The sequence below is a fragment of the Scatophagus argus genome, chromosome 7 (assembly GCF_020382885.2).
Source record: "Scatophagus argus isolate fScaArg1 chromosome 7, fScaArg1.pri, whole genome shotgun sequence".
NCBI classification, from domain to species: domain Eukaryota; kingdom Metazoa; phylum Chordata; class Actinopteri; family Scatophagidae; genus Scatophagus; species Scatophagus argus.
The window spans coordinates 25,850,523-25,865,412 of NC_058499.1; the positions used below are offsets into that span (position 1 = coordinate 25,850,523).

General features: G+C 41.7%; 1 protein-coding gene across 1 annotated transcript in view; it reads right to left on the bottom strand.

The window, feature by feature from the left end:
• The window catches only part of LOC124061578 (kelch-like protein 25), a 53,440-nt gene that overhangs the window by 21,590 nt on the left and 16,960 nt on the right, over window positions 1–14,890 (bottom strand). Inside the window, exons 4-8 of the mRNA XM_046393536.1 lie at window positions 14,594–14,839; window positions 13,623–13,712; window positions 5,113–5,276; window positions 3,895–4,042; window positions 1,748–1,944 (exon numbers count right to left, since the gene is read on the bottom strand). Of these exons, the coding sequence (XP_046249492.1) occupies window positions 1,748–1,944; window positions 3,895–4,042; window positions 5,113–5,276; window positions 13,623–13,712; window positions 14,594–14,839 (845 nt within the window). The remainder of the gene's footprint in view (window positions 1–1,747; window positions 1,945–3,894; window positions 4,043–5,112; window positions 5,277–13,622; window positions 13,713–14,593; window positions 14,840–14,890) is intronic.

Here is a 14,890-nt window from a genome sequence, read left to right on the forward strand (position 1 = left end):
CTCAGCACTGCCCCTAGAGGCCTGGAGCACTTCCGTTGTATGACTGGATGTGCGGTTTTTCTTTCTTCATTTGTTTGCTTATATGCAGTGTGTTTCTGTATTTGTACTGTTTTCCTTTTGCATCTGTTTCGTATATGTAGTGCGTTTCTGTATTTGCAACACCTGTCTGTATATGCAGCGCGTTGGTACTTGTCGGCCACCGTACCGAGCGGCCTGATTCAAAATCTCCACCTTTGTAACTGCACTGGAAATTATACGTTGTTTATTTTTTTTGTAAGAAAACCGCTTGGAGTGGAAAAATACCAAAGCTGAAAAATAAAACTAAAGATTTGTACTGTAATGTGTAATGTAATCTTCTTTTTGTTAGAATTGATATTATAAAATTGGTATCGAACAAAGTATCGTTAAGGAATCGGTATCGAAAATTTTGGATTGATACCCAGCCCTATTCCCAAACCAGACACCCTCCGGCCCCTTGCTGTGTCTAGAAATCCTGTCCATAAAAATGATGAACAGGACCAGTGACAAACGGCAGCCCTGCCGGAGGCCAACATGCACTGGGAACAGGTCTGACTTACTGAGGGCAATGCGGGCCAGACTCCTTCTTCGGGAGTACAGAGACCGCACAGCCCTTAGCAAAGGGCCCTGGACCCCATAATCTCTGAGCACCTCCATGGAACACGATCGAATGCCTTCTCCAAGTCCACAAAACACATGTGGACTGGTTGGGCAAACTCCCATGAACCCTCAAGCACCCTGAGGATGGTATAGAGCTGGTCCAGTGTTCCACAACCAGGCCGAATACCGCATTGTTCCTCTTGGATCCAAGGTTCGACTATCCGCCCCAGAGTCCCTAGCCTCTGCTTCCTTGACGGAAGACGAGTCAGCAGGATTGAAGAGATCCTCAAAGTATTCCTTCCACCTTTCAACAACGCTGGTTCCACCTCCTGAGGCACCGGACGGTTTGCCAGACTTTCCTTGAGGCCGTCCAATAGTCCTCCTCCATAGCCTTCCCGAACTCCTCCCAGACCTGAATTTTAGCTTCCACAACTGCTCACGCTGCAGCACGCTTGGCCCTCCAATACCTGTCAGCTGGCTCGGGGGTCCTACAAGCCAACCAGGCTCGATAGGACTCCTTCTTCAGCATCCCTTACTTCCGGTGTCCACCACCGGGTTTGGGGACTGCTGCCACGACACGTACAACAGACCTTACGACCACAGCTCCGAGCAGCAGCTTCCACAATGGAGGTGGAGAACATGGTCATGATCTGGTCAAAGTTTTCCCAGAGGTGTGAGTTGAAGACCCCTCTGACGGGGGGGTTCCACCAGACATTCCCAGCAGACCCTCACAATGTGTTTGGGTCTGCCAAGTCTGTCCGGCTTCCTCCTCCACCAGCAGATCCAACTCGCCACCAGGTGGTGATCAGTTGACAGCTCAGCCCCTCTCTTCACCCGAGTGTCCAAAACATATGGCCGAAGGCCAGATGACACAACCACGAAGTCGATCATTGACCTCCGGCCCAGGGTGTCCCGGTGCCATGTGCACTGATGGACACCCTTATGCATGAACATGGTGTTCGTTATGGACAAGCTGTGACTAGCACAGACGTCCAACAACAGAACACCACTCGGGTTCAGACCGGGGAGGTCGTTCCTCCCAGTCACGCCCCTCCAGGTGTCACTGTCGCCGCCCACATGGACATTGTTATTATACTGTTTACTATATAATGTAAGAAATGGAACTTACCTGGCTATCAGCATGGGTGCTCCTTTAGACCACTCTTCATGGACAGTGTCATAGATCCAGACATCTTTAGACACTCCATTCTCTGATCCCCGTCCTCCCGTCACGTAAACCTTACAGCCGATGGCACAGGCACTAAACTCCTTCCTGGGGCTGGGGAGGTCTGCCTTAGGTATGATCTCCTTGGCTTTGTGGTCGACCTAATAATGGATCACACACCAAAACACAGAGGTGCTACAGGTAGTCAGTGGGAGTTACTTGGAAAGATCTGCTTCTTATATCCACAGTGATATCTTATGAAATGGTAATGGTTGTCCCAGGTAACAGTTAAACCCTTAGGTGTTAAGGCTTTTGAAAAACCTAAAACTTTGATTGCTGTGGAGTGAATTCACATACAGACTGTGTCTGTCCCCCATCCACCTAAATCAATTAAATCACATACAAAAAGAGGAGTGATACATAAAAATCGAGTAACACCTCCACAGCTGCAACAAATAGGAGAATTAAATATGGAGTGTTAGATCTCTATCATCTAAAGCTGTACTTGTAAATTAATTAACATTAGATTATAATATAGACATATTCTGTCTGAAACCTGGCTTCGGCCAGAAGAATATGTCAGCCTAAATGAATCCACTCCCGTGTCATAATAATACTCACATTCCTCGAGACACCAGCCAAGGAGGTGGAGTTACAGCCATTTTGACCCAAGTCTATCATTCAATCCAAAGCCTAAAGTCAACTATCATTCATTTGAAAGCCTTATTCTTAGTCTTTCACATCCAACCTGGAAAACAGTACAACCAATTTTTATTATTGCAGTATATTGCACTCCTGGCCCATACTCTGAACTTCTACTGGAATTTTCAAAGTTTCTATCAAGTCTAGTCCTTAAAACAACAAAAGGAATTATTATGGGAAATTTAATTATCCATGTGGACAATGATAACAATGGCCTTTGCACAGCATTTATCTCTCTATTAGATTCAATTTGTACCGCAGAATATCACAATACTAAAGAAAAGTCTGATGCCAATTGTAGTCCCTCTCAAATCGACCATTTTATGGACAGTGCTGCAAGCTCACTAAGAATAACCATAGACTCTATTGCCCTGCTACAAAAGAAACATGTAAAGGAAGAGAGAATAGCAGTATAATAATGAGGTTCGCATATTAAAGAAAAATGAAACAGATGATGATGAAACAAACCAAATAGCTAAATTTCAGGAGGGTCTTAAAGATATAAAAACCTGGATGACTTGCAGTTTTCTCTTTTTAAATTCGGAGTTATTGTTCTGGGCCCTAAACACCTTAGAAACAAATTATCCAATGATACAGCAAGATGGCTTAAACCATCAAGTTGGATGGCAGAACACTGCTGCATGATTACTCAAAAGAACCAGCATTAGAGATCAGATTTCTCCCCTACTGACTTCTCTACATTGGCTGCCTGTAAAATCCAGGACAGAGTTTAAAATTCTTCTCCTCACATATAAATCCATGAACGGCCAGGCACCATCATATCTTAAAGAGTTGATAGTTCCATGTTATCCCACCAAATCTTTACGTTGCCAAGATGCAGGGTTACTTGTGGGTCCCTAGAGTCTTCAAAAGTAGACTGTGAACCAGAGCCTTTAGTATCAAGCTCCTCAGCTGTGGAATCATTTTACGGTTTCAGTCCGGGAGGCAGACACCCTCTCTAGCCCCTAGTTATGCTGCTAGAGGCTTTTACTGCTGGGGATCTCCCATGATGCACTGAGCTCCTCTCCCTCTTGTTCTGCACACATTTATGTCCCATTAATTCCTGTTACTTCTTAAAAAGAAACAAGTAAAAAGAATTTCCCCTCAGGGATAAATAAAAAAATTCTGGTTCTGATTCTGATTTCCCGGAAAGGTTGGACCTCCTGCTGCAGTCCTGCTTGAAACCAACTGTGATTTCTAGTGTTATGTCATCATTTATTTTAATTCTCTTACTACTTTGTACATCTACTACCACTATTATTGTTATATATACTTCATCATTATCATTATCTATAGTTCCAGTACTTCTAGTATTACTGCTGTTGCTATGCATCTCTGTATGTGTGCTCCTTCTCTCATATCTGTATATAGGTTATGCAAGTATGAAAGACTATGTATCTGTACTTTACCTGGTATATCTTGTCACACATGAAGGTCTGGCCTCCCAGAATAAGCAGTGTGTGTCCTGCCTTGCGTGGTCGAGCACAGGGACTAGTTACTACTCCATCATTCTGAAGAATTTTCTTCTTACACTGCATTGCCTCTTCTACTATTGACCTGCACGGGGAGAGTTAAAACACAAACTGAGAGCTGAAGACGCATTTTGTCAGTTCTTTATCAAAAGCCACAGCTGTTCAAATGAGTCCCCTTTTAAAGACTAGTTAAATTTTCAAAAGGATTTGGATGCTGATCAACAGGACCAGTTGGCCAGACAAAACATCTTGTCAGGCTGAGAACACAATATTAAAAGAGAAGAGAAGAGCAGAGAAGAGAAGAATGTTACAAAAAACAAGATCGGTGCCCGTCATTTTTCCTTGGCATGTACAGTGACAACTTCCTGGACAGCTGTTCTGCTGAATTTTTCACACTGAACTAAGGCCAAATATAACAAGTATCATACCCATCCATCAATGTATTTTTGGACAAATAAATCTATGCTTCATTTAAATGTTGTACTAAAAACGTTGTCCTTACTGGACTTGAGATATTTCTTATCATGTTACATAGTGCATGTTTATAAATGCTGCAGCACCGATTCTAACGGGGACAACTTGCTCCTTTTTGAGCTACACTTCATTGAAAACATTACAAAGTAAATATATACAATATTTCCCCTCACCAACTTAACTAATTTTTGTAATTATATGCTTATTATGAATCAGGCCAGCAACTCATTTCAAAGAAGTTGGGACAGGGACAACAAAATACAATACACACAATAATCTCAGACAGACGAAAATGAAATAAAGACAACAGAATCAGAGCCATCCATCCATTTTCTATACTGCTTATTTGTCAGGGTTGCGGGGGGTCTGGAGCCTATCCCAGCTGATTATGGGCAAGATGCAGGGTACACCCTGGACTGGTGGCCAATCAATAACAGCACTGACACACAAAGACAGACAAGCACACATGCACACTCACATCTAGGGACAATTAACAAAATGTGCCACCACAGTGCCCAGAGAAAACCCATGCAGGCACAGGGAGAACATGCTCTGCAAAGAAGGGCCCAGATTGTGATTCAAACCTGGATCCCTCTTGCTGTGAGGCAACAGTGGCAACCACTGCACCACCAAGCCGACAAGACCTCTGTATTAATTTGTAAGGTCCCTGGCACAGCCTACCTGCTCCTCTTGTCAGCCATAACCAGTTCTTCACAGGTTACAGATTCCAGCAGACATTCAGATGGCAGCAGAGCCAACCTGATTCCCCTCAGCAGCTCTGGTAAATGGTGACGTCGACCCTCCAAATCATATCGAATCCACCGCATCACAGAATTAAACACAACCTGTCAGAATAAATACATAATAATCATAAATAATTAGCAAACATGAAATGTTCAATAATAAGCTTTTGGATGGTCTGGTTAGTTGTTGGCCAGGGAAAAGTATACACTGAAACTGAATGAATAAGATTAATGTAAGGAAAATAGGCAACAGCTTGCTGATTTTATCCTGCTGACCTAAAATTCAACTTGCTTTTCCTGTCTTTGCTAATGACTGATAAAAATTTGGTGGGGTAACCACAACACGGTGAAAAATGGAGAAGGGGTAATTTTCCTGGTTTAATTTACAGAACTATATCACTCAACCTGTTTGAAACAAACTAAACAAACGTGTACACAAACTACATCCACCAACATGACATTACATTACATGACAAAACCTTAAGAAAAACATGAACAAAAAGCTGAACAATCTGACCGTGGCTGACACATCACCAGATCACCATAATATCAACAATGCCACCTTGGCTAACATGTTTGCAGAGTTGGAGGTTGATATGCTGACTGGTTCAGACACAATGGCTAGAGAGTCTGAGCCAGCCAGCCAGTTGCAGGTTGATTTGCTGACTGGCTCAGACTCTCTAGCCATTGTGTCTGGAAATAAACATGTAACAATCAATTCAAAACAGAACAGAATGGAGACCACGGTGACCAACGGCGATGCAGCATATCTCTGTCCTGGAATCGGCAACGGACCAACTGCACACCTTAGAGTCAAGCTAACTATCATTTTACAACAATGCCAGACTGCCAAGGCAAAACTTACTTAGAGGGAAAAAGTAGTGGTTGGAACCTTAATCTTTTAGCAGTTGAGGGCACCAAAACAGCATGTTGTTCTCAACCACTAATTGACATATTAGTGAAAGATGTGCTTGCATCCCTATCAAATTTTGACAAAGCTCATCACACACTCAGGCCAGATCCCAGAGCTGTGGTTATTCACTTCTACAAGTTCTTTTCTGTTTTTTGTCTTATTTTTGTCTTATGAGATGAAGATCATAGATGAACACCGTGAAGTGATGGTGCAGTGCTGAGAAGTGACAGGAAGGGGGTTTGGTCTGCAATGTTTAGGTGGGTAGTGTGTCATCCACATGATGAAAGCTATGCCATTTTCCCAGACCCATCACTCAACAAAACACAACTACAATTCAACCTGAATCATTAACATGTTGAATATTTTCCAAATTTTACTCCAATTAGTTCTGTTTGCTCTCAACCAGCACAGATAATATATTAGATACAACTTAGTTACAATTGAGTTCCCTAGAACTGACAGTAATTCCTTGAGTCAAGAGGTTTTTTTATATTGTAGTTTCAGCTGTTTACAGTAGCAGTGAACAGTGAAACGAGACAGCGTTCCTCCAGGGACCAGGTGCTACACCAGAATTTAAATACACACTGTACATAGTGCAAACCGACGAGTAGTCTGTATTAATGGTATGGTTACGGCCATACCATTTGTTCTATTTTATCCTTCCTGACCACCAGAGGCAGCGCTTAATACTGGATGACTTACAATGTGAGAACAGAGTGATGAGGAATCCCAAAGACCTACTGAGTGTGAGTGTGAAGCAGAAGAACTCAGCAGGAGAACCATGGCCAATGGGTGGGACCATTCGAGGTCATGTCACTTTGTTGATATAAACACTCGACCTGCATGTGTGTGAGATGGAACATCCAGTAAGCACTGCCCCTGGCGATCAAGAAGGATGAAATGGAACCTTCAACAGGGTGGAGTGGGAATATCTTTTTCAAGTAGTGGAAAGATTTGGTCTTGGTCTTCATGTTGTCTCATGGGTCAAGTTGATATACTCATCCTCTGTAGCATCAGTGCAAAAAAACAATATAATGTCATCTCTTTTTCAGTTTCACTGTCCTTCTCATCATTCACAGTGGTCCTCAAGTCACCAGGCACTACACAGTACAAGAATTGTTGTGGCAAACTGATAATTTACTTCTGTATGTATCAAATCCTTCTGCATCTTCTCTCTTTGAACATTTTAATACAGTTCGGCAAACTATCAGGATATGAACTTCACTTTGGAAAGGGCAAGATGCTTGCGGTAAACTAACTAGGTGAGGAATCGCCTCATGATATAGCTCTCTTCAAAAGGGTGGACAAATGTTTTAAATTGCTAATTTTTATTACAAATTCCTACAGATACCTTCAACAGCATTCCCTTTGCTGAAAAAAGTAGAGGAAGAGTTTGACAACCCACTACCACTGTCCTTACTGGCAGAATGGGTGGGTCTGATAAAAATGCTTATTTTACTCAAAGTTCTTTATCTTTTTCAACATTCACATTCTAATTAGAAAAAAAAGTAAATCAGAAAAATCAATAGCTAAATTTTGTTTCAAATTTCTGGATCAAGTGGTGCATATGAAGAGAAGAAAATATTTCAGCTTCCGAAATTATCAGGTTACCTTGCCCTTCTCAAATTTGTACAGTATTACTGGCCGGTCAATAGATTCCATCAGAATTCTTTTTACATACAGACATTGCAATATTCCTGACCAAGAAAATGAAAATGAATGTTCGTAACAATTAGTTATTTAAAAAAAAATAATGAAATGCAATTTAATTATTTCCGGGAAAATGTATGTCCATGTGTTCATTACAATACAGAGTTCAATAGTTTGATGGCGACAGGCAGGAATGATTTCCTGTGTCGCTCTGTGGTGCACCGTGGGATTAAGAGTCACTTACTGAACGAGGTCCTGTAGCTGATCCGTACATTGCAGAGAGGGTGAGAGGGAAACTATAGTATAGTCCTTATTTTGGACAACATCTTCCTCTCAGACACCACTGTCAGAGAGCCCAGGGGGCATAAGGGGGGAAATGAGGACTAGACTGTTGAGTTGCACAGTCTAACATCATTGGGAATGAAGGACTGCTACCTAATGTACTACAGCATAGAAAAGGACGCTGTCTACAACAGTCTAGATAATTAGACCTGCACCACATCACCTTTACCAGGTTCCTGTACTCCTCCTGTCCACCCCCCATACACCCCACAATTACAGTGTCATTTGAAAACTTTCACATGTGACATGACTCGGAGCTGAATTTGAAGTCCAAGGTGTAAAGGGGAAACAGGACAGAGGAGAGCACTGTCCGGACAGGCCACAGAAGCAGCAGTAGGAGCAGTGGGGGCAGAGCTGTCAAATCTATTTACAAAATTGTTGAACTGTTAGCTCTCCCCAGGTCCCCCTCCACAGTGCTCCTCTGCATCGACCTGCAGTCTTTGATGGTCTTCATGCCGTCCCAGACCTCCTTCATGCTATTCTCCTGCAGCTTCTGCTCCACCTCGTATTATTCTTTCACCTCCCTCAAAAGAACCTTGAGCTTCCACTGCAAGCTAGGTGTCAGCCAAGTCTCCATGAAGCATATCAGACTACACTCCCTGTAGATCCTCACGTTCTTCACTAGTCAAACCAATTCGTCTGTTTTATTGGCCAGTGAGTTGACATTCCCCATAACCATAGATAGAACGGTGTGCTTGTATCTCCACTGCTTCACTAAACGCCCAGCCTTAAGCCATAATCCTTTTCTTTGTGCTCTACATCATATGTGTCAAACTCAAGGCCCGCGGGCCACATCTGGCCCGGCGTACAATTATATCCGGCCTGCGAAATCATTTTATATAGATTTACTATAATGGCCTGGCTATATGAAGCGCTGATAACACTCAAACTACAGATCCCATAATGCAGCGCTTCAGGCTACCTTGAAACATTCCCGCGTCAATCAAGTTAGCTAAGTTTCTGTTGCTGTAGGCTACTCGATGCTAGTCCCTCACAATGGCAAAGAGAAAAGTTGATTCTGAAAACAGAGCCTTTCAAAACCGATGGGAGGCTGAGTATATGTTTACTGACATTGCCGGTAAACCCGTGTGTCTTCTTTGTGGGGCTAATGTGGCCGTAATTAAGGAATATAATGTAAAACAGCACTACGAGACAAAACATCAGGATAAGCTGAAAAACCTGAATGCAGTGCAGAAGATACAGAAAGTAGAAGAGTTAAAGAAGAATATGACGTTCCAGCAGACGTTTTTCACCAGAGCAAAATCCCAAAGTGAAGCTGCTGTGAAAGCAAGTTTCATTGTGGCAGAAGAGATTGCCAAATCAGGCCGGCCATTTACTGAGGGAGAGTTTCTGAAGAGCTGCATGATGAAGGTGTGCAACGTCTTGTGTCCAGACAAAAAGCAGATGTTGGCAAATGTAAGCCTGAGTAGAAATACGGTTGCTGATTGGGTTTGTGAGATGGACACTGATTTGAGAACACAGTTGAGTGAAAGAAGCAGAGAGTTGGTTGCATACTCTCTTGCTGTGGATGAAAGCACTGACATGACGGACACTGCACAGCTGGCGATCTTCCTCCGTGGAGTGGACTCCAATTTGCACGTTACAGAGGAAATATTGGACATTAAATCGATGCACAGAACAACGACGGGAAAAGACATTTTTGAAAACGTGTGTCAAAGTGTAACCGAAATGAAACTGCGCTGGTACAAACTTGTTGGACTTACAACAGATGGAGCACCGGCGATGTGTGGTGAAAAAAGTGGACTAGTGGGAAGGATGCAAGTAAAGATGCAGGAGGAGAACTGTGCTGGTGAGTTAACCGCATATGACTGCATCATTCACCAAGAAACACTGTGTGGTAAAGTCCTAAAAATGGAGCATGTGATGAGCACTGTAACGCAGACCGTAAACTTTATCCGAGCCAAGGGATTAAATCACTGGCAATTTCAATCTTTTCTGCGCGAAATAGATTCAGAATTTGCCGACATTCCTTATCATACAGAGGTGCGCTGGCTGAGTCGGGGAAAAGTTCTCAACAGAGTTTTTGAGCTCAGCAAGGAAATCTGTCAGTTCATGGACAGGAAAGGAAAAGACTCCACAGTTTTGCGGGACGAAAAGTGGAAATGTGAATTGGCGTTTCTGGCTGACATAACAGCTCATCTCAGCGTCTTAAACCTGCAGCTCCAGGGACGTGACCACATGATCACTGACATGTATGATGCAGTGAAGGCATTTCAAGTGAAGCTGCTCTTATGGGAGACACAAATGCACCGGTGCAACTTGCCTCACTTTCCCTGTTGCCAAGTAATGTTGAACCAAGTCAGCACAACGGTGTTCCCAAATGCGCACTTTGCTGATAAACTGAGCGCACTGCGCACTGAGTTCGCACGGCGCTTTGGTGACTTTGAAGCACAAAAAAATAATTTCGAGCTGCTTCGCAACCCATTTGCCGTTGATGTGGAAACTGCACCTGTACAGATGCAGATGGAGCTGATTGAGCTGCAGTGTAATGGGACACTAAAGGCAAAATATCACACTGCAGAGCCCGCACAGTTTTTTCGCTCCATTCCTGAAGCAATGCCCCAGCTCCGTCGACATGTGGCTCGAACCTTGTGCATGTTTGGTAGCACATATCTATGTGAGAAGCTGTTCTCAGTGATGAAGATTAACAAAACAGCACACAGAAGTCGTCTCACTGATGAACACCTGCAGTCCATCCTGAGAATCTCCACAACACAAGACCTCACAACAAACCTAAACGAACTTGTTGCCAAAAAAAGATGCCAAGCATCCAGCTCTGACAAAATGGCATAAGAGCAAAGAAAACGGAATGTTTTGATTTGTTGTTATTTTAAATTTTGGTGAAAAGCACAAATTTTATTTATATTTCCTTTTTTTTTCAGATTTTGAATTTATTATCATTTATTTTATTATCATTTTGACAGGAGATATTTTTATGGAGAGCAAAGTATTTTAAGTTATTTAAAGTTTAAGTTTATTTATTCTGTAATAATATTCCTGTCTGTTTTCATTCATATTTATTTTCAAAAAACGTTTAGTTTTAGTGTATTCAATAAATGTTTATCCTGTTCAGACCGCGACCTAAAGTGTGGTTTGAGTTTTGGCCCCCTGTGCAATTGAGTTTGACACCCTTGCTCTACATGGACTGAATCTCCTAGGCTGAAAATTATACACAGAATTCCTTACACCAACCATATTGTCCACAATATACCCCAGTGTTAGGGATGCTTGTAACAGTTGCCTGTAACAGAGTCAGTCTCCAGCAAATTTTGTACATGTGTTGTTACACCTGAAATTGACAAGCTTTTGATCTGGAAAATGTGATACATAACAAAAATCATACAATGCAGGTACAGATCCAAATACCTTGTCTGCCATTTTTGGGGTCCCACCTAATAAAAAGCTTTCAGTTGTATCACATCATGCCATGGCCTTCAGTATCCTGCTAGCCAGGCATTTAATTATCTTAAAGTGGAAACACACTCAGCCACCATCTTGATAATTGGTGAATCAAGAAGATTCTGTACAATGTAAAAGAGAAGCTGGCTGGGAAAATTGAGGTGCTCTCTCGCTAAATGACAGATAAAACAGGCCATTTTTTCTCTCACAGACAATGTTGATATTATGCCCAATAAGTCAGATGACTGAGTCCTCTTCAACCATAGTAGTTACTATTACTTGTTTTCTTATAGTTTTCTGTCTTTTTTTTTCTTCCTTATTTCAATTTTATTTTCATTTCCCGTAATGTGTGCCCGGTTTTACTCTGCTTTGTTACCCGAGACTGAGATGGGGATGTAAGTACAAAAAAATGAGTGTTGTACTTTTAAATTTCTTGCTTTTTGTAAATCTATAGTTGCCAATGTTGATGCTCAATAAATATATACCGTATTTTCCGCACTATAAGGCGCACCTAAAAGCCTTAAATTTTCTCAAAAGCCGACAGTGCGTCTTATAATCCGATGCGCCTTATCTATGGATCAATATTGGTCAATCGTGGCTACCGTAGTCAGGGGGCGTGGCCGAAGTAACAGATTTAAGCGCACTGTGGATAAAACGAGAGCACGTACGGTGAATGTTCGCACCACAGGGAATGAGAAGTCGTCCTTCACTGTAGTTCTCGCTTGCCAGGCTAATGGCCAGAAACTACCACCCATGGTTATTTTCAAGAGGAAGACCTTGCCAAAAGATTTTCCAGCCGGCGTCATTATCAAGGCTAACTCGAAGGGATGGATGGACGAAGAAGAGATGAGTGAGTGGCTGAGAGACATTTACGACGTTAACGAGCCGGGCATGTTGGATGCCGTATTCGCCCAGCTGTTCAATTCGGACACTGAAGAAGAAGAATTCGAGGGATTTGTGGATGAGGAATGAACTGATAAAGTGAGCTTTACGTGTTTCTTTTGTGTGTTCACAACTGAACAAGGTTGGTCATATTGTGAATATGGACATTAACGTTTGAGCAACATTGAGTTATTGTTAAATGGTTATTGCTTTGCACTATTTCGAGAGTTACTATATTGTTATTGCACTTACGTCTGAGTTACCGTAACGGTATCAGACTCTTTTACGTGTTTACTGAATCGAGGAAAAGTTCCCGTCCACTACGTGATAAAAATGTTGCACTACCTGTTATACCGTGCTGTTGTTAAAAGATAAACTGTGTTGCGAAAATACTACACCGCTGACATTACCTCGGGAAAAATAACAGCTGTTTATTCATTTTGGGAGTGAACGGGGTTGTTATATTGTTATTACTTTGCACTATATAGAGAGTTACTATATTGTTATTGCACTTACGTTTGAGTTACCGTAACGGTATCGGACTGTTTCTTTTACGTGTTTATTGAATCAAGGAAAAGTTCCCGTCCACTACGTGATAAAAATGTTGCACTACCTGTTATACCGTGCTGTTGTTAAAAGATAAACTGTGTCGCGAAAATACTACGTCGCTGACATTACATCGGGAAAAATAATAACACAGCTGTTTATTCATTTTGGGAGTGAACGGAGTTGTCAGAACGCTGGTTTGTATTCTATTAATAAAGTTTGACTGACTTATCTGACTGTTTTGTTGACATTCCCTTTAGCGCAGCTCCATCTAGTGGACGCAAAACGCAATCCGAGACACTGCTGTAGCTTCTATCCTATGCGCCTTATAATGCGGTGCGCCTTATATATGAAAACAGTTTTAAAATAGGCCATTCATTGAAGGTGCGCCTTATAATCCGGTGCGCCTTATAGTGGGGAAAATACGGTACCTAAAAAAAATCATTATGTGGGTTGTGTGAACTTTTTTACAAAAGTGTGCACACAACAAAAGGTTTGAGAACCACTGCTATAATGAATAAAATTAAATGCATTTGGAAACATAAATGGTCACTGTTTGATGGTTTCAATAAGAATCTGAAATTTACTTGAGATAATTAAAGTCAGGGAGCGAAGTAGCAATTTTAATAAAGGACACAAAAGAAGGAGTGAAAAACGCAGAAACAAAATTACCAAGGAAAGCTAGAATCACTCACCTGTTCATCTTCGATCTCCAGTTCATCACTAAGAATCAGCTCAAGCAGTTTATCTTTAGACAGACTGTAGAAATCCTCTGATTCTCTTACCTAAAGAACAAACATTTCCATTACATGCTTCATACATTAAACCTGTAAATGACAACTGCTGCATATGAAATAACTGAAATCTATACTTGTGGTGTTTGTTATGAGAAAGCTTTGTGGCAGAAGGCAAAATGTTAATTTAATCTTTTTGCTTGTGCTGTATGAAGTTATCTTTGAAATTACATATAATGTGGTATATTATATTATGGGATCAACAAATGAAACACTATTTTGCTCACTTTATTAACAGGGAAAGCGTAAGTAGTAGCCTACTAAAAGGTGGACATTTAAAAATTGTAAACAAAGATTTTCCCAAATCACATCAAATTTGTTTTCATTTTATTACCCAGTTATGGCTAAAACTGAAACAAAATTATGCAATGTGCCTCTCACGGCTGCTAGAGGCAGTTCTACTAAAGATTATTCAGTCTCAAACTTCAATTCGATTCAATTCAGTTTATTTATATAGCACCACAGCAAAAGTTATCTCATGACACTTTTCAATTAGAGCAGGTCTAGACCAAACTCTTTAATTAAACTGTAATACAGAGAGCCCAACATTCCCCCTTGAGCAAGCACTTGGCGACAGTGGCGAGGAAAAACTGCCTTTTAGAAGGCTGAAACCTCAAAGCAGACCCCGACTCAAGATGGGTGGCCATCTGCCTTGACCAACTTCCCTATTAAAACAGTGTTTTTTCTCTCCAGTAAGTATTCCCAGTGTATTACTGCAACAAACAGTTACATCTGAATCTCTCTTTCCTTCTGGCAGTCTTTGTATAATACATCTGTGTGGCACACAAAGCCACCACACCACTATAGACTGATGGACACCAAGATATAACTGCAAGAAGTCAAAAAGCAGTCATCATGTAAATCATCTTTACCGTCTCATAGTGTAACAGACACATCCTCCAAGACAGCTCATATAGTCTTTTACACTGATGAGCATCTGATAACAGCATCATCCCCAGGCAGTTGGAGGAGTGCAGGTTTTTTTCTAAAAACTCTGCTGCTGCATCCCGGATGTCATGAAACTGCAACATGTCGCCTGCCTCTAACAATGACTCAGCATTCTCCTCGTTTATGATGACTCGAGAAGAATAGGCAAAGTCCAGCAGAAGTTCCAAGACCTGGAAGAGTAGAGAATTAGAGTTGACCACAGACTTGATAGTAAAGTTATG